This window comes from Pseudopodoces humilis, chromosome 3 (genome assembly GCF_049639895.1).
Source record: "Pseudopodoces humilis isolate 2021_Gansu_Grassland_sample_001 chromosome 3, ASM4963989v1, whole genome shotgun sequence".
NCBI lineage: Eukaryota > Metazoa > Chordata > Aves > Passeriformes > Paridae > Pseudopodoces > Pseudopodoces humilis.
Genome location: NC_142202.1, coordinates 24,803,353 through 24,827,580, shown reverse-complemented (window position 1 = coordinate 24,827,580; position 24,228 = coordinate 24,803,353). Strand labels below are relative to the sequence as shown.

General features: G+C 37.9%; 1 protein-coding gene across 3 annotated transcripts in view; it reads left to right on the top strand.

The window, feature by feature from the left end:
- The window catches only part of THADA (THADA armadillo repeat containing), a 152,877-nt gene extending 129,036 nt beyond the window's left edge, over nt 1-23,841 (top strand). For 2 of the 3 annotated variants that reach the window (XM_088053504.1, XM_014252973.2), the window contains exons 37-38: nt 21,951-22,117; nt 23,338-23,841. In XM_088053504.1, coding sequence (XP_087909630.1) covers nt 21,951-22,117; nt 23,338-23,676 — 506 coding nt within the window. In that variant the 3' untranslated portion in view covers nt 23,677-23,841. Of the gene's footprint in view, nt 1-2,394; nt 2,547-21,950; nt 22,118-23,337 lie in introns of those variants that run through there. The other variant, XM_088053505.1, reaches the window with a different exon arrangement.
- Nucleotides 23,842-24,228: the final 387 nt, after the last annotated feature.

Below are 24,228 nucleotides of genomic sequence, written 5' to 3'. Positions count from 1 at the left end.
CAAGAACGCTGTGGAAATTGCAACCCCCATTTTCGTTGGGAAGGAGAAAAGCTCAAAAGAGCAAACTGATACACCTCAGAGCTCCTATCCTCACTCTACTATTTATCCCCAAATAAAACCCTACAAGCCCTACTATTTTCTCACAGAAGGCAAGGACTTTTGCTGTTAAAATTTATTTTATTCTTACAGAGAAGTTTGTTTTATGTTTTTAGAAAGCAAAAGCTCGTATTTAGTAGAGGAAGTTACTGAGGTTGGATGATAGCAGTCATTTTCTGAGCAGAGCAGGTCAAACAGAATCCAGTCAAACCAGAAAGGAGAAAAGCTTCTGTTTTCCATGCTAAAAATACCAGTGTAGCAAGTAGTTAAGGTTTTTCTAATAACTGGAACAATATAAACCCCATCTGTAACTCAAGGTATTGTGTGTACACTTTGTTGTTGTTTCCTCATGCATTGAGGTGTAAACCTTTGGGGGATTGTTTTAGTCCTTTTAGTATGAGGGAGGGTACAGGAAGTATTGTATTCAAGGTAAAGGTGGAATAGTTGCTTTGAAATCTAATTAAATTAGTGACCCATGGCTGTGTAAAGTCTAGACCTATTTACAGCAGCATTTTTTATACAAGAGGTTTACTCCTTACAAGAAAGTTGATTTAAGCTGGGGAAATAAGAGTGCTTTTTTCCTACTAGTGATCACTTTGCTAAATATCCTGAAAAATTCAAGTGACTGTGCTAGAACAAAAACTGTATTTATTGGTGTCATTTTCCTCTATGGCTTTTTTTTAATCTAGAGAAGAATTACATGAAGTAAAGTTATGTGCTTGTCAGTATTAGAGAAGTTCAAATAAACTAATTTCTACCATTATATCCAAGCCAATCGAATTATATAACATTCTATATTAAAAAAACACCTTTAGTCAGTTTAACCTTTATGTTGGTAAATTACCAAATTAACCTTAAATGAGTTTAAGAGCATTTTTAGTGTCATCAGCATTAGCACCAATTTAGCTGATTTTTAAAATTGAGCTGAATTAAGCTTAGATGAGCAATTAGATTTTCAGACTTGAGGAAATCTTTTGAAAGTGCCTGAATGATTTAGCAGCCTAAATACTCTTCTGAAATATAATTGAAGGACTTCAGAAACTTTCTGCTACTTTTGTTGTGAAATAGCAGTTTTGTACAGAGATGAGCAGGTTAGCTCCTGAGCTCAGCTGTGCAGGTGCAGCAGAGCTTGTGAAACCCAGGGCAGGTAAACAGCCCACTCTGAGTAACACCATCACTGGGTGCAGTGGGAGCATCTTTGAAAATCAGTCTAATGTTGTTATTGTTACATCCCTAAATTCTTGAGTAATTCTGAGCATGATGTAGTCAGTTTTAATCCAGTGGCCAAAATTTCAGTTATATTAACTCTGTTCCTTTGGTTCCATTCATTTATTGCTTAAGAAATAAGCAATAGCTGATGCTCCTGTGCCAGGAGTTTCTGAGCAAAAGGCAATGCAAAGTTCTTTTCTTTTCTTGATGGTTGCTCCCTTCTTGATAGATTCTATTTTTTATCTTTTGGGAAAATAATCAGTGAAAATGACAAGTGTTCTGGATTTTTGTTTTTTGATTTTTTTGGGTTTTTTTTTGATTCACCAGCAAGGAAAACCAGAATTTATTAGCTGGCTGGCTTAAAGAAGCTGACTCCACCTTCGGAGCTGACTTTCCACCATCCATTGGGAAGGGGATGGCACTACAGATTGAGTTAAGATTCCTGTGGAATTCTTCACTGCTGGGTGTTGACTGTTTTTGTGGTCCACATTATTTCAGGCTTATCTTACTGTTTCAGGCATGTAGGAGCATTTCAGCCACTTTTATTTTGTTTTTTGGCCAGCGAGTATAAATGTGTGTAAAGGGAGAAGTGAAAATGTGCTGCTTCGGGTGGCGGTGGGGGGAAAGAAAAAATATAATTTAATTACATTGAAGCACTAAAACATTTTCAAGGTGTCTCTGAATTCTCTTCTAGACTTAGCAAGACTTTAGACCTAACCATCTGACTGGGTAGAATCTTTCTCTCTGAACCATGCTGTCACCTTGGCATGGAGAAGAGCAGAGCTGCTTGTTTCTTGCACCTCAATTTTCTTTTTCACACATAATTAGTGTAAAAGTCAAGGCAAATTCAAACCAAACTTCTTCATTAACCTAGAGTAGGTGTGGCTATCATGATTGCAGAAGAACGTTTATGTGTGGTTTTTGGTTTTTTTGGCACAGTGATGGTTAAAATAAGGCTTAGCAGAGGTAGGGGAGGTTGAGACAATCAGACTCGCTTTAACATTTGAAAGAAACAAGGGGAGAATAAATCCTGCTCAGATTTATGTTTCTTGTTCCTGTCCTCTAAAAATCTTCTTGGTGAACCTGAAGCTGTGCAAAAGGTTTCATGCATACGTACCCTAAGAAGATCTAGTAAATCACTTGAGCAAGAGATAAGAGATAGCACAGTCGGTGAGATGTTGATGCAGCACAATGGTCTGGCAGTCATCATCAACACCATAGATGATATCAGCAAATCATGGGTGAGTGGCATGATCCCAAAACTTGTACCCCAAATGTCCTTTACAACTAGTCCATGAAGCATTTCAGGACAATTGGCTCAGATTTCATCTACTCCAGTTTCTAGTGAAACAGCTATGAGTAAGTGCTAGGCAAGCCTAAAATGCTAAATGGACCTTGGTAGTGTTTAAATGCTAAAAATACCATTGATGGTGTGTAGCTGCATGATAAAAGCATCCCACATATTGCATGGGAAACAGTAAAGATATTTTACTTTATTCATTGCCTCATTTGCTTGTTGGCATTTGAAACTGTTTCCAAACTATTCATTAAAGTAAGTGCCAACTTTGTCCATAGCAAAAGGAGCTTTTCTTTCTCATGTTTATCATTGAGTAAATGCATTAAATAGATTTCTTAAAGCTTTAGTTCATGAGCATGTCAAGTTAACCCCCCTCACCCCAGACCTGTTTACTTGCCAAGTGCTAAGTCTGCACTGTGGGATTGGAGATGGGAAAATATGTGGAGGTTAGAACCTGTGCCCCACTGCTGTGTACAATATGCATGTTTTGAGCCTCTGTGTCTCTCTCAATGAAATATAAAGAAGGGATGCCAGCAAACTGTTCAGAACTCTCCTTTTCATGTGACAGATGTGTTCATCCTCTTGCCAAACTAGGGGATAGATTAACCACCTTTTGCTCTGCTTGTGTGCTTGTCCCTTCCAGTGAGGCAAGTGGGAGGACCATGGTGAGTAAAAAAAATGTCAAGTTACTCTGATCCTGGACAAAGATTAGTGTGTAGGGTTCTGTTTTTCTCATGCACTAGGTGACTTGCCTTGATGTTCAGGTTAGGCTAATGGGCCTCTGACGCCCCAGACAGCTCCTTTAGTTGTGGCTCTTAAAACCAGTTCTGGCAGCTGCCTGGCTTTGAGGAATAAGTGGTAATTGCCCAAACATAAGCTAGGGAATTGCATGCATGCAAACTGGTTTAAGGATGCATTAACTGGCAAGATCGTAAGTGATAAGATTTCCTTTGCTTGATTTAACTCAAATCTGTGCATTTTCTTCTCTATTCTGGGAATAAAAATGACACTTGATTTTCCTCTGTTTAGAGGTTTGATGGAGGGGTTACAAAAAGCATGAAGTCAGAACCTGGCTTTAGAAGGGGCTTGCTGACACTGCTGCCTGGAGCTCTTCCACTAGCCAGCCTGAGAGTGGAGTGGTTGCTAGTGCTGTGGGTGGGTGGCTACAACTGCATGCAAGAGACTGCATACTTTCATTCTAGACATGTGACTTGCTGTGATACAGCTGCTATGGTGTGGAAAGTTAACAGCTTCCCTCAAATGGATGAATTTCAGGTCCTTGCTAATGCCATGGGTAGGTAAAAACAGCGGTTTGGAAAGACCATTTAAAATGCACTTACTGCCTTCCGTGATGTTCAAGCTGCCTTGAGAATTGCTTATAATTTTGGAATCTCTTGGTCAGAAATATCTCCCAGACAGATCTTGTGATAGGCCACGGGTGCTTGGGCACAGTCCAGAAGTTCTCACAGTGTTGTCTGGGTTACTAATGGAAAACTGCTAAGCATATTAGCCAAAATATGTTTATGTTCCCTGTACTGGGGACAACTGGAAAGAAGGTTAATGAAATTTTTTTCTGGAATCAGCTCAAGGATTTCTTCCACTTTGTGAGTATTCTTGATAACTAGATGGTAACTAGACGTGCAGCTCACTAAACAGAATTTCTAAGCCTGCTATGAAAGAGGAGCCTTTTGAGCTGAATGTTAGGATTTAAATGGGAGGCGTTTATCCAAATGGCCTTTAAGCAGTAGAAAGCAGAATAGACATAAACAAGATGCATCCACGCAGAAGAGAATATGAAAAAGATGCAGTAGAGTCAAAAGCAGAAAAAAAATGACAGCAAATCAGAGCTGCTCCTGTTGCAGAATTATTTTCTACAGTTTTATTTTCAAAAGATTGTGTATGGAATCTATGTGATACCCTGTTAGAAGCAATACACCTTGAGGCTTCAGTGGAGAGGTGTAAAGCAGTGCCAGCAGTTTGCAGTATTCTATTCAAACACAGTGTAGGACTTTGTATTCAGACACTGGAAGGTGATGACATCTCTTCAGTTCCATTAGATAAGGCCTGTTGAGGACAGGGGGAAGGTCACACAGCTGTGTGTGTATTCTGGGAATGCTCTGACGTGGGCCCTGGCAAAGGAGGCAGTGGGTGCTGCCTGGAATAACCAGAACACTCAGCAGGGTGATGTGCACCACATGTTACTGAAGAAACTGGTGTAAACCATGGAAGGACAGACACCCTTAAAGTGTCTGTAATTGTAGAATCATAAATAGATAGTGTTCAAACAGAAAAAAAGACAACATTCTCCTTAACATTTTAAGTGTTGAACCTTCTGCTTAAGGAACCCTGATTCTGGCTGCATTATTTTGTTCTTTCCAAACTTTTAATGGTCAGTACTTCTCATGCAGGGAGAAGGATTTATGTGGAGAGACAAACAGGTAACAATGACCATTTAAATCTTGGCAAACTAAATAAGTGGCAAATACCTGTGCTATTTGGTGACTGCCTGATGACTATGATGACCTCGCATTTAAGAAGTTTCTTCCAGAGAGCAAAATGACACGTGGTAGACATTATGAAACACTTACTGTGGCTAGAAGCTGTAATTTGGGTGTTTTTTACATCTTCTGTAGTAATTCTAAGAAGGTAACAATTACAGGTCAGTTGCAAGGATGAAAGAATTGAGGTCTAGGAGTGTAAGTGAATTCATCTGGTCTTTCTGCTAGAGTAAATTCAGGGCTGTTTCAGGAGCAGATTTGACCTATAGCCTAGTTGCATCTTATTTTTATGCTAATAGGTATATTTTCTGTCTTTGAAATAGTATTTCTGTTATGTGTGTCATTCTACTTTTGCATCCTTAAAATATCTCCTGTTGTTATGAAAACTTTCAGAAGATCTGATTGGAAAGTAATTAGGTCTTAAAATTGCATTTGCAATAAATTGTTTCCTGGTTTAATGGGGACTCTTGAATAATGTTTAAGTATTTTCCTTAGATACAGAGGAAGAAGAGTTGGCTGAAAATATGGCTTAAATATTTTTGTTCAGAAACCTCTTCAGTGATTACTTTTGGGCTCAGGGACCCACCACTGAATTTGCTGATTGCTTTTCTTTTCTTTTTTTTTTTTTTTTTTTTCCCTTTCTGATGCCAGTGTCAACTAAGGCTGTTTGTTATCTACAGTTTCCTAAACTTGGGAGTCTTTGCGTGTGAGTAAAATATTGATGAAGAAGCATTGACTTGAAGCCAAAGTCAATACACACTCCTGCAGTTTTTTATGTAACTACCTAAGCTTATGAAGCCAGGTTTTCTGATAAAAGTGTAGAAGTGTTGTTCCTGTTAGCTTAATAAGTGTGTGCCCTTTTGATATGAGCAAAATAGCACCATTGATAATCATCTTCTGCTTTGAAAGCATTTCATTTATTTCTGAGAGAGATCGATGATACTTTAGTTTTTTAAAAATTGCTTAGATTTTTACTCCTGATTAATTATAGAAGAAGTAAGCAGCAGTCTTAATTCTCTTCATTGAAAAAGTATTTTTGCAAATTAGGCCAGTAAACTGTGTGAAATCAGCCTCTGCAGAAGTAAACAAAAACTGAAGGAACTGATCATATTCTTGTGAATAGAGCTATTTTGTACTCTATCTAAACAAGCTGGAAGTGCAGAAGACTCTGCTTTGGAGCAAATGTCTTCTGCTCCACAAGAGCATGACAGATTGTCAGGGAAGGCCAGGGGAAAATCAGAAAATAAATTGTACTATTCACCCTACGTTGGCTAGTTTTTACAGCTAGGCCAGGAAGAGTTTGCTGTTTTGGTTTCTTGTTTGCTTTTTGTAGCTGGCATTCTACATTGCTAATTGTAGGCATGCTAATAATCAAGAAAAATGTTAAGCTCTTAAATATCTAAACTTGTCAAATATTATTTTAACAGATTTACTTAGAGATGTAATTTAAGTTCTGTGATACATGAAGTTTGCAATAGCTGGTCTGTAGTCTCTGGCATTTTGCTACTGTATTCAGCTCTTGTTGCACCAAGGTTCAAATGTTTTATTTGAATAAATTGACTCCGATTTTATTAATTAAAAATACTGAAATTAAACTTGAACTTACAAGGTTTTGGCTTTCCTTTATCTGTAAAAATGAAGTCTGGGCACAAATTGTGTTATTTTGCTGACCAGTTGCTGCAGTTCTTTTGCTGACTAGTTGCTGCAGAACTGCTTCTTCTGTTTCACTGGTACTATGAAAGGGTAAAGATGTCCTAAGCAGTTTGTTTTTGAAAAAACAATGGCTACCTGAGTAATTTGATATAGGGGACAGGTACTATTAAAAAGTAATCTTTAAAGCTAGATTATATTGAAAAGTAGTCAAGCAACAACAATAGAAAAGAAATCTTGTTACTTCAAGAAGAATTGTTCATTGGTTAGGAATTGAGAAGAGGGAATAAGGGAAAGAAGAATACTGGAGGAATTAAGGGGAGTTGTGTACAAATTATAAGAAAATAATTTCATTTTAAATGGAGCTCACCTTCTCAGAGCATCCAGCTAAGGGCTAGACATAGTTAGAAACTGGGATATGGAAGTTGGTGGTAGCTTTTTGATCCTTTGTTACCTGGCACAGGTGAAAGCTGGAACAAATAGGGTGCTGTTCTAAGTGGGACTGTGCATGACAAGGCTTTGGTTATCCATAGCCTGTGACCGCCCCACTCCTCCTCAGATTGCTTAAGATGCAGGAGTCCAAATGGATATGGACCAGCATCTCTGATATTTTTGGCATCCTGCATATTAACTTCCCACACAGAACAGTTGAGTACTGCATGCTAGAAGTTCTGAAGGGAAGGACTTGGGAGAGCCCTGGGCAGGCACATCGACACACACATGGAATTCTTTATAAAGGCTGAGCTGGAATGCCCGTCAGATCCTACAGGTATTTCACCAAGAATGAGGAGAGGATCCATTCCTGCACGCAGATTTTTGCACACAAATTTTCATTTGTGTGTTTGTGGGTGGAACTGAGGTAGAGGATATAAATACCTTTGCAAACTAATGTAAACCACCTTGTTTTCACATAAGTCAGTCAAGATTTTTAATGACCAAGATAATTCCTACCTGTGACAGAGTCAAAGTGGCACCTCAGAATGAAAGTTGGTTTTATTATATTACTGATGTCCTGTGCCACAGCCTTCCCACTGATTTGGTTACTTTAATTCCTGGTGTGTTGGTGGAGGTGGGGGGAAGCAGCTGTGGGACACAATGGGCTCTTACTTCAAAAACCTGAGATGTGTAAAACTCAACTTTTTTTTTTTTTTCTTCGCTATAATCAGTTCCAAATGAGCACTTACAAGGAGAACTGGGAACTGGCTTGGTTGAACAAATTGATTTCTCATGCTTGAGAAAGTAAAGTTAAATATCCTTGAGAAGCCTAGAAATTTAAATTTTGAGAACTAGACTTTTTATAAAGGGCTTTTGATTTATTAGATTTAGAGCAAGACTGTTGAAATCACCTTGAGGAGCAGAATTATTTATGGCAGCTGCTTACAGTACCAGTGTAATGCCACTTTCGCATGTTTTTAATTTTGTTCCTTCACATGGTCTGTGCTGTGTTAATGATCACCTTGTCATGCTGCCAGTGGAAAGCAGCTTTATAAATAATTCCCACTGGTAAGATGAAAGTGTTAACAGAAATACTTCAGTGAAGGTCTTGATTAACTTATACACTTGGCTTGATCACAGTGAAGCTTAGACTTACAATATCTTGTTACCAGAACTAATAAAACCCATTCATTTTTTCATGTACTGTGTTAATTACTCTTTTACTTACCCTCATGGGCAGACACACAGAGGCAGATTTCGTGTTTGTATTGAAGACCACAGTTACACTTTTGGACTTCTCCTTGCTGTACTTAAAAGTTCCTACCCAAACAAAACTAACCTTCCCTAATTCCAGAATCCATATAGTAAACCTTCAAGACTATAGATTACACTTAGGTGCTATATTTAACCTGCCTTTTCTATAAACAGCTGAAGAATGATCTTTTAATTTTTATTTTTTTTTATTTTCTCATACTTACTGAAAGCTCGCTGTCTTATGTTACATGCACTAAGAAGCACAACTAAAAACGTAATTTCCAGAATATCTTTCTTTTTTAATTCAAATTCCCCAGATGTAAATATTCCAGTCAATTGCCGTTTTGCAATAGAGAATACTAACATATCATATTCCATCACCACCGCCTCTGAGAAACATCAGGAAAACAGGCATGTGCCACCTTCTCTGAAGCTTAATAGCAATAGGATTACATAAACTGTGTTAATGGAGGGCCTTTTAGAAAATATGTTCGCCATATTGATTTCCATCCCCTAAAGCAAACTCCTTGGGGTTGGACTAGATGATCTTCAGAGGTCCCTTCCAGCCGTGAGGATTCTGTAAAAGCAACATGTGTTGGGTAGTTCAGTTTAATTAGGCAAGATCACACTCAGGTGGGCAATAGTCTTTAAGGTTATATACCAAAATACACATTATTTGATACTTTGGGTCACTGACCTCATGCTCCCTTAAAGCAAGGAGTTGCTTGGAAACCTTGGAGTTCAAATACTGTGGGTGTAGGGAAAGCCTAGGGATAAAATGATCTCAGGGTGAAATAATACTTAGATATACACAAACTGAATTATTTTCTAGGCTGGTCTATAAAACTCAACAGTGGTTTCATTTCAAATTTGTACGAGTAGAGGCAATACAAGCAGCCTTTCCTTGTTAGCTGCCTTTTTTTGCAATGCGTTTTGGTTTTCAGCGTGGTCATCTGTGTGTCACTGTGAAAGGCTGTCACCAGGTAGAGGTAAGTTCTCCAAATCAGGGGTTTTACATGATTCTCACAATTTGTGATTAAGTCTCACCTAGTGCCATCCATGGCAAGGTGAAGTAGAATGTGGTCTTTCCTGAAGGAAATTCATTTGAAATAAACAGATGCAAAAAGAAGATGTTAAAGACAGAAAGAGCCTTTATGTTAAAATGCACATTACAGTCACAGTGTGGACTGTAACTTCAAATGGCATTACTAAGTAAAAAAGGTAAAAAGTTCCTTGAGCAGTGAAGTGAAGGAAGCTTAGGTTTGGTGGTTTTTTTTCATAGATTTGTTTTGCAGGTAAATGGATTTCTCATGTCTGATGACTCAGGTTTCATCCTTTCAGTAGGCATGACAGCAGTAGGGTCTTTTTTCTTTACCCAGATGGCTATTTCATAGAAACAAAATTAAATGTTTCAGTTTCCCGTATGTTTTCTTGTCTGGATTGCAACTAGCTCACAAGTTGTGGTGGGAAACACATACACAGAAGTGTGCCTCCTGATTTGCTTATTTTGTTTAAAAATGGGGGGAAAATCCCTTTGGTGTTGTTTATTCTTTCAGATAGCCACTCTGATTGAATAAAATATACTAGAGCTGTTATTCTTTTCTGTGCTCTGAGTGCTTTCTTCCTTTCTACCTGCCCTCACATTTCATCCTCTGTGGTTCTTTCACCTTTTCAACAGATCTTGAATTGACCTCTGTAAACTTACAGCCTTCTGCTTTTCTGTCTCATTTGTGTCTTTGTAATTTGCTTTGTAAATTTAATTGTGTGAACTGAATATTTTTATAAGGAGGGTTGATGGGCTGTTGTTATTAGGGTTGCCTAACAGTCCTCATTATAAAACCCTGGTTTTCAACTACTTGTATTAATCCTCACTAGTTGGTATTGAGATTTTTCTTTACTGTATTTTTTTAAACTTTAATTATTTGGGTTTTGTTACCATAGACATGATTCTACATTTGAAATTAGAGGAAATACTATATTTATGCAGGCTGTGAAAAAGACTGAAGGCCTTTTCTTTGAATACTGTTAAACATATATGCTTTAGATATGCATGCTCTTTTTGGTAAAATATGTACAAGTTTGACTGAGAAATAGTATAAAATGCTATACTTTTCATAAATATATCTCAGTAGAGATTAAAAGGAGCCTAAAAGCTAAAACCTCAGAAGATATTTGTGCTCACAAAGCAGCTTAAATTTCTCTGCTCCTGAAATGCTTATCTGCATTCTGAGCAGGGCTACTGAGGATGCTCAGTGCCAGAAACACTGCCTCAGGATTGTGTAGCTCTGGCTGTAGGTAGCTCTGGTCCAGGCTGTGTTTAGATACTTGAAATAATGAAGGTACAGATCTCTTTTTCTTTTTGGTTCTTGGCAAATTGTACATATATGTTGCCATCTTCCTCCTCTAACCTTTCTCCACACCAAGAATACTCAGGAGATTGCAAGGTCAGGTATCCAAATGTTAGGAAATTCAACTTTAATTCAACCTTATAATGCTGCATCTGTGAAGAAGTAAGTTTCACTATCACTTCACTGCCTGGGTATTTTAATAGAAGTTATTTTATAGTTCATTAGACAGTGCAGATTTGCTCTGGTGGTGAATCAGGAACATACAGTGTAGGAAACTATCCTCTCCAGCAGCATTACTACCTCAGCTGCAAGCTGCATGTGATAAAGAGAGTAAGACTAGGATCACAAGAAGGGACGTGCCAAAGCTGTTTAGTTTTGCCCTTGTGATTTTGCATTCTGTCCCTGCCTCTCCCAGAGAGCTGTTTTGTGCAGGTAAGTAAGTTATTCCAAGCAGAGTTTGGAAAGGAGGTCACCATGCTGAATGCTTAGCTGTATACCTTGCAGGCATGATTTGCGGGAGTTCAGAGCTCACACAGCTGAAGCCAGAGGGAAGGGCATTTTGGATATTAAAGCATTATGGAGTGCTGACTCCTCAGTGAAACAAGTCATAATGTCTCAGATCAGACATCTAAAACCAGTCAAGATTTTTTTAATCTTCATGACTGTCTGCTCTTCTTGCAGAATAGATAGTGCCATTCCTTCTTTCCGTGTATATCGTTATAAGTGATTTATGAAGCACTCCATATCACGATGAATGACTGAGAGCCCCAGGTTACTTAGCCATTCTGTCTTCCATGCCTATTTAGAATATTTTGGAGTATTTTGAATAAGAAAGGTTCAAAGCCATGTATTAAATGTGTAGAGAATAGGAAGAGAGATTTCTTCCCTGTGGTGGGCAAGTCCCTGGTGTTGTACAGTTCATGTCTGTGTTACTATGTGAGACACAAATGTTTTTAATTTTTGTCTTGTGCAGAGAACACTTCCATACAGCACATTGGGGAGAACAGTCAGCACTTAGTTCCTTCTCAGCTGAAGAGGCACAAACTAATTCCTCAAAGAACTTTGAAGGAAATGGAAAAGACAAATGTAAAATCTGTATTAGACAAATATATTGCTATCTATGTTGGATTTTCAGTTGAAGAACTCTGGTTACTGACTGAATACTGTTTATCAGTCAAAGAGTTTGTGTATAGATTTACACTTTATGCAAAACTAAGCAGCTCCTGCTCCTTACGTAAATTTACTTGGATGAGGGCCTTGAAGTAATTCATACAAACCATGTTACAATTTACTGATCCACCTGGGCATGCCAAGGCCTCTGGAATGCCATGTCTGCTGAAGATGCAGATGAAGATGCAGGGAGCCACCCCACTGATATCTGGGATGGAGATAGACTATCCAAGTCCCTTGGAGCCTGCTCGAGGATGCCCTGATGGCAGCTAGAAGTTTCCTAGCAAATCTTGAGCTGTCTTTTAACACATTTAGACTACAGCTGTAGGGAAATGCTGGAGCGTGAGGTATTTCAGCCAGAGAGATACAAGTAAGTCATGTGACTTCCAGAGAGGTGTTGACCTGCCCATGTAAATAGAAGTGTCCTGGGTCACTGAAGGTGCAAAATCTAGAAGTCACCTAGGTGGCGAGAACTTGTGAAGGAAAAAGGGTGTGAACCGCTCCTTTGGATTTCTTTAATGTGAATATCGTGTTGAGAAGAAACATAGAGTCCAGATTCTAGAAATGGCTCAGTCACAATACGATGGTTAGGATCAGCAGGTCTTTAATGTGAATCAAAACTTCTGGTAGTAGAGTGAGGAATATGTGTGTGTAATCTCACTTTAGAGTATTTCTGAAAGAAAGGGCAAAACCTAATTTGCTCTCGAGTGAAATCACTGCTGCGTCATCTTCCCATTGAAAAGAGCCAGTGGTTGTCTCATGGAGTGAAAATGCTCTTGAAAAAATCTTTGGAGATAGATATTTTCCATTCAGGATTGAAACTTGGGGCTGTTTACCTGTTACACACCTGCAGGGGAACTGGCCCTAAGTTCTCCTTAGATAACTAAGTGACCTGTAATCACTGTGTTGTTGAATAGGATAAACAGCACCTGCCTGTCTGTATGACTGCAGCTCAGTAGTCCAGCTGACTTTTTTTGTTGGAATGTCAGAAAACTTAAAACAGATCCCATTATACTGCATTGAAAGCAATTTGCCAATAGGCATTAGAAGACATTTTGATCTTGACAGAAAAAAGCAAGAAGATTCTCTTGGTCACTTGTACATAGCACAGTGTGAATGTTTTGTGGTCTTGGTAGCTTCTCACATTACAGAGCATTTGAAAATTTAGTTGTATTTTCATAGCATTATGAATCTGTGTCCATATATCACCAAAAAGATAAAAATAATGTGAGCTGTTCCTTGCACATATTTCATTCCTTAGGTGACATCTGAATAAGAATAGACAATCTGGACTGTATTGGAAGCTTTTCATATGAGGGTGGCTGGGCTTTTTCTTCATCAGGCATTCATATAGTGAATGGTTTTTGTGGGGTTTTGCTCTTTAGGTGTATTCTCTTACATAGTGAGGAATTTGGTTTAGAAAATTGGCCAGTAAAGAAGCTGAGACTGTATTATGAACATTTTTGACATAAATTACTATACAAAAGGTTTATGGCACTTTCTGTAAGAACAATTTTATGGCCACTTCTTTTCAAATGTCACCTTCTTTTAACAAGTAATATGAAACAAAGATTAAAATTAAATACAAACCATCCTAAAAACAGTGTCCCCTCCATAGCATTTTATAAAAGGTATCAGAAGTGATGCAAAGACAGAGTTACGGAGGTTTCCAAGTTGGTTTTCTTCCTATTCTACTCAAAAATACCTTCCTTCAGTAAGTCACACATACACTTGAATCAGATGTGTTGTAGTGAGTTAGCAAGTGTCTTCTCTACTCAGATGTGCTCAATAGCCACAGTTTGCTATCTGCAACTCTGCCTTGTTCCACCCTTTAGAGAGAGCTGCTGGAAGAAGGATGAGAAATACCAATGTAAACTAACATTTAGGAGAAAGTATAGAACAAGCTCAAAACATGTTGTAACCTAAGAGGCCTTGAAAACCAGAACATTTTTCAATAATCTAAAATAACTCTGAAATCCAGTAATTCCAAAGTGCAGTTTCCTCAGCAGTTGTCATCAGCTGATTTAAGCTTGCATCTAGAATGAGGGTTATAGCACCAAAAAAGTTCAGTGTTGTATCAGTACTTCTGTAGAAATAAATAGCATTTTTATGCTTGTTTTTATGTCTTGCAAAAAATTCACCAAGATACACTTAATAATTCATATGAATTGACTTAATTAAAGAAGGAGAGAGAACTTTTGCATTGAGACTTAAAATTGTCTTAGCAAGATTTACTGGTGAGTCTGGAACTTGTTAAAATCAGTGGCTTTTTCAGGGGGAACTTTATATTACTTCTTTTTGAAGAATTATATTATATAGAAAATGTGTAAGCACTGTGATTTCTTTTACTTTATTCCCAAATTTATGTCAACACATTACAAGCTGTTGTCAGCCCTCTTATACAACATTAGATCATCACATGGATGAAGGAACTGTTTGCTTTCTAGAATACAATGCCACTAATTAAAGTTGAAAGTGAATGGACTGAATTAGAATCAGCTCATCCATCAAAGACTGGCTACTGATTATTTACTGACAGTGCTTCATTTAGCTCTATTAATTACTCAGTGGCACTGTTATGTAAAGGTCATGCTTGAAAAATTAAAAAAGAATACATGAAAAATTATTTTATGTGTGCAGTGCTGGAGTCCGGAAGTGGTAAATGTTAAACAGAGTGTTCATGTGAATAATCTATTAAATGTGTTTTTTCTTATCAGCGTTTTAATTGTTAGTGAATAAACAGAACAGCAGCTTACCGATCTTGATAGGCTCCTCATGCAGGCTATGATGGTCATGGCTGTGGCTCCATAGGAATAAAGGAAAGTTTGCCTTTCTATTACTGCTTTTAAAATAGTTTCGGGTTTTGTTTTTTTTTTGTTCTGCCCAAATTAAATGAGTTTACAGGTATTGCAGGGAGAAGAATTTTTTTGTAGTTTTTTGTACTCATTACCCATTATTTCCTTATTCCTTTATCCTTTAAATAATAAGCCTCTTACCATCATTCTCCAGATGTCACTCTAAAATTCCATCCATGATTCAGAAGTAAATGTGTCTCCTGTGTTCCTACAGCAGAACTGTAACATACAGCTCGTTCACATTCAGTAACCTTTATCAATGCTAAGTAAAAACTTCTGTATAGTTGATAGATGCCAGTAACAAGAGTCTTCAGTTGTATATTTAATTCTAGTCATTGATACTAGTTTTGAAACTGTATTTACCTTCATTTTTTCCAATAAATACATAATTTGAGTTTAAAAACCTGTATGTTCTCATTGGCAGTGTTTTAAAAGTTAGCTGAATAATATTTTTACCCTATAAAAGAGAAAAGCATGAGTTCTGTGGGTTTAGGCAGGGGATACTGTCTTTTTGCTGTTTAAATTAGAACATGGCTTGGAGGGGGGAGGCTCTGCAGAAGTGATAATGAAAGAGGTAAAGTCCAAATGTTCATTTCCTCTGACAGATCTGTGAGCTGTGGTTGTTTTGTATTAATACCCTTCGTGTACAGGAGCATGGCTAACATGGGAAAATCTTACATATACATACATATATATTTAAAAAGGAAAAATAACGTAATAACTGAGTTGAAAAATACTGTTGGGTTCACATTCCAAAAAAGGACTTGAAAAGATGATGAATATGTGTGTGCTCTTTTGCTCAAGAAGGGACTTTAATTTTCTGTTCAGTCCTGAGCTGTAAGTTTCCAACAGTAATCAGACATGTTATAAACTCAGATCTGTTTATAATCAAAGTCAAAGCTGAGAGCAGCATCACCACCGCTCTACTCAGAGACTGCAACTATTAAGAAATTAGTTTTGATTAGTTTGTTTTGTAATGGTGTTGTGTTTTGACATCGTGTTGCGTGATGTCAGGAAGGACCTCTTTTTAAAGCCATCCTGAAAAAGCACTGCTACAAAACAGACTCAGGCAGGGAAATGGAAAACATATGAAGCGGTTGTACGTCATTTAGGAAATTGTATTTCTCGAGAGGATAGAAATTATCTAATTGCCTTTGATTTTATGAAACACTATGAAAAGGAATCTGCTTATATATTAGATTTTACATAAATGGTCGTTTTAAAAAGTGGAAAGTTTGATGTTTGTAACTTGTATTGACACAGTGCAATTGGAAGACCCATCTGCCAACCATCCAGATGCAACAGTTACCATTTCTTACTGCAGGTTTTTGTTTGCTTTTTTTTGGTTGGTTGTTTTGCTTCTTTGGGGTCTTTTTTTCTTTTGTTATGCTTCTCAGTTGTCTTCTTTTAATCCTAGTGCCCAGAAGGGTGAAAGCACCCTAATATTATTGAGGAGACCAGATGGATATGAAAACCCTTTCCTTTCTTTTATTCTGCCCTGCTGTTTTCCCAGTGGCAAGACACCTATGCATTTTCTTGCCACTTGCACATTTCCTGCCTACCTCAAAGTAGAACCTATTTCAACACAGAAAATGTATTTTCTAGCCTCACTTTATTTACCAGCTCTTTAACTCCTGGGTTGGGCCAATGTTTTTTTTTTTCTTTTTAAATTTGAAGGCTTTTTACATTTTGTGAAGTTTAGGCATACATAAACACAGCATTTTAAGTAAAAAGTATATCGTCAGTACTGCCTCACTCAACTCTCTTATATTTCATATACTGAGAATAGAACAAGCTTGATTATTACTGAACACCGAAAGGAGGACAATCTTTATATAACAAAGAAGTGATTAGTGATTAGGTGAAATTTTCCACTTGCAAATCTAATATTACAGGTGTTAGTGACCATGATGCTGAATCTGCCATCATTCGGATGAGAACCTGATATCTTGCTTGATACTCATCATCTTTTACAGTGATGTATCAGAAAACATGAGATAAATCCCCAGTTTTGCCAAGCAATCATTCAGTGATCTTTGCTGCTTTAAATGTCCATGCTTGCCTCTGAAGTAAGAATACTATCTCATTTTACCAGGGTGTTATGAGGTACCGTATTGATAGTGATGTATTAATATTTATAACTTGATGGGCAGCACTTTGTGCAAGCAAGTAAAAAATATTTTACCAGTTGAGATGATCAAGGTCTACCTAAAATACCTAAAATACTTTCTGTAATTTCAGTTGGAGAACTTACCCTATATATTTTCCTTGAAAACATCACTACAGTGTTCTTTGTGAGATTTTCTCTTGGAGCTGTTACATGAAGCTTCCTTGCAGATTCACTTCTCTTTCTGTTTGTTCTGAACACAGTAAATTTTACGAAAATTGCATTGCTCTTTGATCTAGAATGAACTTCAGTTAACAATTTGCAATACAAAAATAAAAAAATGCTTTTTTAGGCAGGAATATGTTCTGCTTTTCTCCTTTGCCTATATTTTATCATGGTTGTCCTTAAAATCTGTGTATACACTCTTGATACATCCTTTCAGTTCCCCATAATATCACCGAGGCTTTAACAGAGAACAATTGTATAGTTGGAGGACACGTAAGAGGTGACTAGAAGAAATATTTACATCTGGCATGATCAAAGCTTTTGGACTATATGAATGTGTATGTGGGAGGTCTAATTTTTATGTGGGCGCATTCACAAAGACTAAAACACTGCAGTACTTAACCCCTTTCCCTTTATGAAAATTCAATTCCTCAAAATGAAAAAAAGTATGTAGTACCTGATTCTTATCCTTATTTTTCATTTTGGTGAGTAGTATTAACTATTCTGCTTGTAACTACTTGTTTTAAGTCGTAGAGAATTATTTTGGTATTTCAACCCCTGTAGTGGCTTATTTAGTAAGATACTTATCTTGCTTGTGAAGTTTTTGCATGTTGGAACATATGCACATTTTCAAATTCAAAAAACCTCATCTTTTTAATATGGTTTTGATAGTCTGTAGAACTGCTGTGGAAGGAGCTCTGCTGTATATTTTCAGTTTATAGCACTAGCTAAATCTTCAGGTTTGGATTTTGCAGGTTTAGTTCCTCAGGCAGTAATCAGCTGTGAGCCCTGGCTATTTGAATTTTTCTTAATTGAGTTACTTCAAATAGTTAGATTACAAAAGGCTATTAACACTCATTTAAATAATCTTAGCATTTTGTTTGGAAGGCTCTGATGGGGACGTTAGGGATGATAGCTGACCTGGGCTAACAGCTTGCTGAACGGGGAGGTCTCGCTCTCCCTCTGGCTTCTTTCCTTCCTCCTGCTGTCCTGTGATCTTCCCTTCCCGGGCCCCCAACTACACCAATTCTGACTGCAGGATAACCAGCTCAGCTTGCCAGCCAAGCAGAAGAGCCCACACGCCAGAGCTCTGTGCCAAATGCCTATTGTGCTCTTCCGAGCCTTAATTTACCAGGTGATCAGCAGAGTACTCGAGCTGGCTCCCAGGTAAGCATTAGGGGCCTGGGGGGCTGTGGTGAAAGGGGAGCCACCTGCCCTTTTTGCCCCTAGTGAACTTGCATTTTGCTCAGAGCACTCTCTGAAGTCATAGCATGAGTCATGAACACAGCATCATGTATAATATGTGGCTTCTTGAAAATCAGCCCTGCCTTTGCAGGCAGGTGATGATGTGAGGAGGGCTTCATGTAAACAGTGAAGACTATACATTTCCTTTGAGAGGACACGTCTTTTGTTGGTGTCTTCAAAGATTCTATGCATGCTTACAGCATTCCTGGCAGTTACTTTTAGAGCTGGGGGTCATCAAAGCAACAGAACCTTTTCCCCCTGTGAAAGTGTTTTTTACCTATTAAATCATGGGTACCTATGTAACTTTGCCTGCTGTTACCCATTTGCATTGCTTCAGCACTCAGGCTTTGAAGAGTTAATATACTTCTTTTCGATATATGCTATATCTCTTTGTTACCCTTGTGGCATTGACGGTCCACAAATCTAATCCTGAACTATTCTTGCATCAAATTTGTGTAAACTGGTATCAAAGTCAATATCAGGGTGCTCTGGGAGTAACAGCAGCTGAGGAAGCATTTCAGAAGTCATGGAGCTATTCCTGATACTCTACAGGAGCGGGTTAGAATGAGTGGGTGGAATTAAAAACCTTTCATCTGCCAGACTTTGGTATGTTGTTGAGTCTCTATGAACACCTGAAGTACCAAGATGATGGTGTGCTAAGCTTCTCTAACTCAAAGCCCTTGCAAGGTAGGCAAGCTTTTACCCAGATTTTGGAACCCTAAGTTTTAGTGTTATCAAAGTGATGTGGCTTTGTTTTTCTCTGGTCTCAACACCAGAACTGACACACAAGATAAGTTCATCAGTTAAATGGCATCTGTGGTTCACAGAAAGGTGGTGGGTGTGTTCAGGATCTTCATGTTTTTTGCGAGTGCTACACATCCTTTGCATGTTTCCCCTGTATTTTTTTTCTCTTTTTGAGTCTGAAGGAAAAAAAAAAAACCAACAAAAAAAGACTTGCCATTTCCTTTGTTGCAACTTGTAGGATTCTCTACAAGACTGCTGTACTCTGTGACCACAAAACTGCCTTTTCTTCTGTGTCATGCTGTTGGAAAAACTGCTAGCAAGCAAGTTTAGTCTAAGCAGAACCTCAGCATTACTTGTTTTGCTACCTCTTAGTAGTTTTCAGCATTGTCATGTAATACCACAATTAGAGGCCCCAGTCTATTTCTTGATGCGTTTCTCAGCAATTCAGTGTCTCATTCACAAAGAGAGCCTCACTGTATGTATTCATGCTTAAGGAGACTAAATGTTAAAAAGGCTTCAGAACTGGCAGTTCTATCTAAGCAACAGCTAACTCAGCAATAGGAAGTACCATGTTTGGTTTTTAGCTCCCAACATCACCTAATTTGCTAAATATTCAAATACAAATAAAGAGATATAAGGAAGAGGCCTTATATAAATACTTATAATTGTAGGGATTTAGGAATCATCATAAAACTCAAAAACATCATCAGAATTCAAAAGAACTGAGTTTAAAATACTGCATTTTGTTCATAACTAGCTGTTTCAGGCTCAGAACACCATGGAGAAACACTCCATTTTCATCTCTGTTCTTTCAGCTCTGAAGATTGCCAGTATTTCTGATGTCCCTATGGCACTAGAATGAAAGTGTTTCCTGCCTACGCAAACCGAAACAAAGAAGACAACCATTGTGTCCATTATTTAGTGTATCAGACTGGTACCAAATGGGGCACAGCAACAGGGAAAGCAAGGAGTTTTTTTAAAACAAACAAACAAAAAACAAACACACACACACACCACCAGAAAAAATAAACAAATAAAAAAACCCCAAGAAATTCCTGGAAAAGAATGTCAACAAATAGGAATGTCAACAATACCCAAAATAAATGGGATGGAAATGTTGCGCTACCCCACTTCTCAAGCACTCCCTCACAGAAGAAGCTCAGGGGTGTCCTGATAATGTGATAATTCCTGACATGAAGAAAACAGATTTGAACATTTGATTTTACTGTCTAGCAGAGACAAACTGTGTATGTAGCATTATTAGTGTCACGAAGAGATTGACTGCCTGCCTTCCTGTTACTTGTTCAAGGAGATTTCCATTTACCCTCATCTAACTCCAAGATAAAGAAGGGACCATCTGTTCTTTCTCCTTCACTCCCTTCCTTATTATGGTCCTTTGTCCTCATCATCTCAAATACTAATTCATTTTTGCCAATGTCCTCAGTACGTTGCCTGGTCTGTCAAGTGCATGTACTTGTCTTTCCATCGGTCTGTTATGCCCGTAGATGTTTTCTTATTCCTTAGCATGTGTATTTGCCTAATCTTGATGTTTCAATGTTTCTCTCCTGTGCCAATGTACCCCAGAAAACCTGAGGCCTTGGGAGGGGTTACAGCACAGGGAGGTCCATGCTCCAGCTCTGAATGGGGAGTGTCAGGGAGAAGTCTTGGCTACACTGCTGTGCCTCCTCCATGTAGATGGTTGTTTTTCTTCAGAAGAAATGCTTAAATACAGTCACACACAAAAAGTAAGGTGTGCCTTCCATATCTGTATGGATTCTTACCAAATAATTCTGACTCTTCTGTGTTGTCTGCTCCCAAATTACAGCATTCAGGAATGGCATGTCCTTATGTAGCACTACTTAAGACCATTCAGTGAACATTTTTCAGTTTGCTGGTGACTGTGGACATGGATTAATTTTGCCAAAATCCTTTTTACAGTAACAGGGATTTTGAAAAGGCTTGTCCACTAGCTCTCCTCTTTCAGTCCCCTTCTCGCACCTCTTTTTAAAAGAAAAATAAAATTGCATTAAAGTTACAAGTGGAGAAACTCCTACCTGTGGACACACAGGACTTGGGGCATTTTTATATACTGTTACCAAAGGCAGCCCTAGTACCCAGAGAGTTAAGTCAGCATCTCCCCAAATGAGAGCAGTGAGGAAGTTCAGGGAAGAAAGATGGTGTGGATGATAGCTTTATGTACTGCTCTGGCGTGATGCCAAAACCTGTATAAATATAGCTCTGTGATGGGGTCATAAACAGTGTCTGCCTTTCCCTTCTCAAACATCTTTTCTTAGCCTGTCTTCATGCCTGATCTCTCTTATGCATGTGTGTGTGTATATCTGTGTATCTTATTATATAGAAAGAGATTACACACCAAATAATTACTCATTTTATATCCCAGTCCTTTAAAAACATATCATGTGTTGTAGGTTTTGAGTTCCAGTGAAAACGTTACAAGAGATCTAAGGCATACTGTTGTTTGGCAAAAATAGTCACCATGTAACAGTGACGGGACTGTCTGGAGATGTTTCTAACAGACATATCTATATATTTAAACCCGGATTAATGTCACTACATGAGCAGGAGAAAAAAAAAAAATTAAGCATCAGCATTTTTGGTTGCTTCATTATTCTGGAATTGAGAGAAGGCCCCAAGTGGCAGAGAAGTAAACACCCATCTAATTTATTTACAGTATTAATTTATCATTCCACATGTGTTTGTGTAAGTTTGGCATCTGAGAAATCATTTTTGTGCTGATTTTATTTGAAAATGTTTGCAGTCTTGCTCTATATTCTTACACATATTTTCTCTCAACAGAGTTTGCATTTAGGATAGTGAATGCTCCAATGGCCTTGGATTTAGCCTTTGGCAAAGTGTGTGAGCTGCTCCAGCGGTGGGAGGAGATCCATGCTGGTGTCCCAATCCTGCTGGAGTGGCTTTTGGGAGACAACGACTTGCAAAGAGATGGGGAGACTTCTGCCCTGGTAATTTTAACAAGCAGTTGCTGTAGCATGTTAGAAACACTATAGTTCTGCAGTCTTGTGGTAGGAATAGAATGAAATGTCTCATCTGATGAAACCCGGTAATTGCTACTGCACTACTAACTGATTTACAGTCTTATAAAAAATTCACATGGATATTATTTAAAATGAAAAGATTTTTATGTCTTGTTTCCTGGTAATGCCAGCATAAAATTAAAGAGATCAATAAGCAACCACTGAAATAAATCAAGAGTTGCTTCACAAGGCATTGTTGACTGAAACATTTTGAGGCTGTAATGTAACTACATTCAGTATTACTGCAGATGATGGCTTCCCTTGAATTTAAACTGTTTTCGGGGTGCCAGTCACATCTGGGGATTCAAGACCAGTGTTCTATCAGTGTTGGCTTTCCCAGAGATGGCATTTAAATATTGGTAATTTTATGCTGTCATCCATGTGACTGGTTCTGCACAACACATGAAACAGCCTTGCTTACATCAGCCATTCACTTCAGGATTGTTTCTGTAAAGATGAATTTTGCCATCTTTACAGATCTTTGCCATCTTTACCATCTCTGCCAGTGGTTCTGTAAAAGCTATTACTGTATAATGCACTGTGTTCTTTTTGTCTTGAAAAGACTGTAAAGGTCAAAATCATGCTGGAAGGTAAACCAGAAGGAGCAGGAGCAGCTACATCCTTGAGAAGTTTGTTGGCAATTAATATGACCCATAAAATACATCATGAATCTTCTCTTAAGCCTGTAGTTTAGGTGTGCATTTCTGATGTTTTACTGACTGATACAATTTTCATTTAATCCAGTCAAAAAGCTCTATGATATAGCAAATTACCATACTGCTTATGGAGGTCTTTGTGAAATACAATACTGTTTCACTGGAGAAGGCAAGCACATGTAAAGGATTAGGGCTACTGTTTACTGCCACTGTTTCTCAAGACTTGTGCCATAACTGCCTGAGCTTTGAAGGCAAAATTTCTTTGGCAAAGTAAGAACCTTTTTAGTGTGTTTTCCCAAACCTTTAAAAAAAGGCATATGAATGTTTACCTTGTTTTTTTTAATATAAAACTCTGTTCTATGACAGCCTCTGTTGTCATCATTTCTAGATACATCCTTTTTTCATATATTTTATGATTTATCAAAATATCTTTTATGATGTTATCAAGCCACAAATCATTTTGTAATCACTGCTCATTTTCTTTTTGTTAAGGAAGAAGATGATTCTCTGTTTGATAAAGGGGAAGTGAATTTTTGGGCAGAGAAGCTGACTCATGTTAGACAACTTAGTAAGCACCTTTTATGTCTTATATCAGTGACTCATCTCACCTTACCAGATCATGGGGAACTTAATCGTCTGTCAAGAATAGCACTGGATCAAGCCCAGTGCATTGAACACCTTCTTGGAGCTCTACCTCTGGTTCCAGAGTTTACCAGAACTCCAGAATTCACAAGATTGGCTATTCAAAAGGAGAGAGTATCAGTCTGTCTTAAAATACTAAATCTGCTGAAGCCTGATGACATTTGCAGAAATGAAAATCTGGAAAAGTAAATTACTAAGACTTCATCCTCAGGAAGCTGCACATATTACTGGATGGGCAGGGAGCCTGAATTCCAGCAATGTTCAAGGAATCAGGGATTGCTGTGATGACTTCGGGAACCCTGCAGTACCTTCAGTATTCAGGCTAGAACAACATATTTTGTATTGATTAATTGCCCGTTGATTTATTTTTTTGGGGGGGGGTGGGGAGGGGATGTGCAGTGGGGGACTTTTCCTTTTAAATGCATTTGTTAATTTCATTCAGCTGAGCATTGTTTATTACAGCTACTGTAGGAAGTAAAGCAGCTAAGCCTAATACATTCCATTCATCCAGGTGCAGGCCACCTGTAGTTCTGTTACATTTTGTCCCACATTTTTACCTCCTGTATCTTAATATGAAGAAAATGTTTATTTTTTTTTGTCTCCTTTCAAAATGCAGCATGTTAATTATTTAATTAATATGACTATTTTTTAAAATCTCTAAATGTTTCTAATAGAAAAACAAACTGTGACTTCTTTGTTTATGGCCATTCTTAGAGTACATTTTAAATTTTACTACATTTT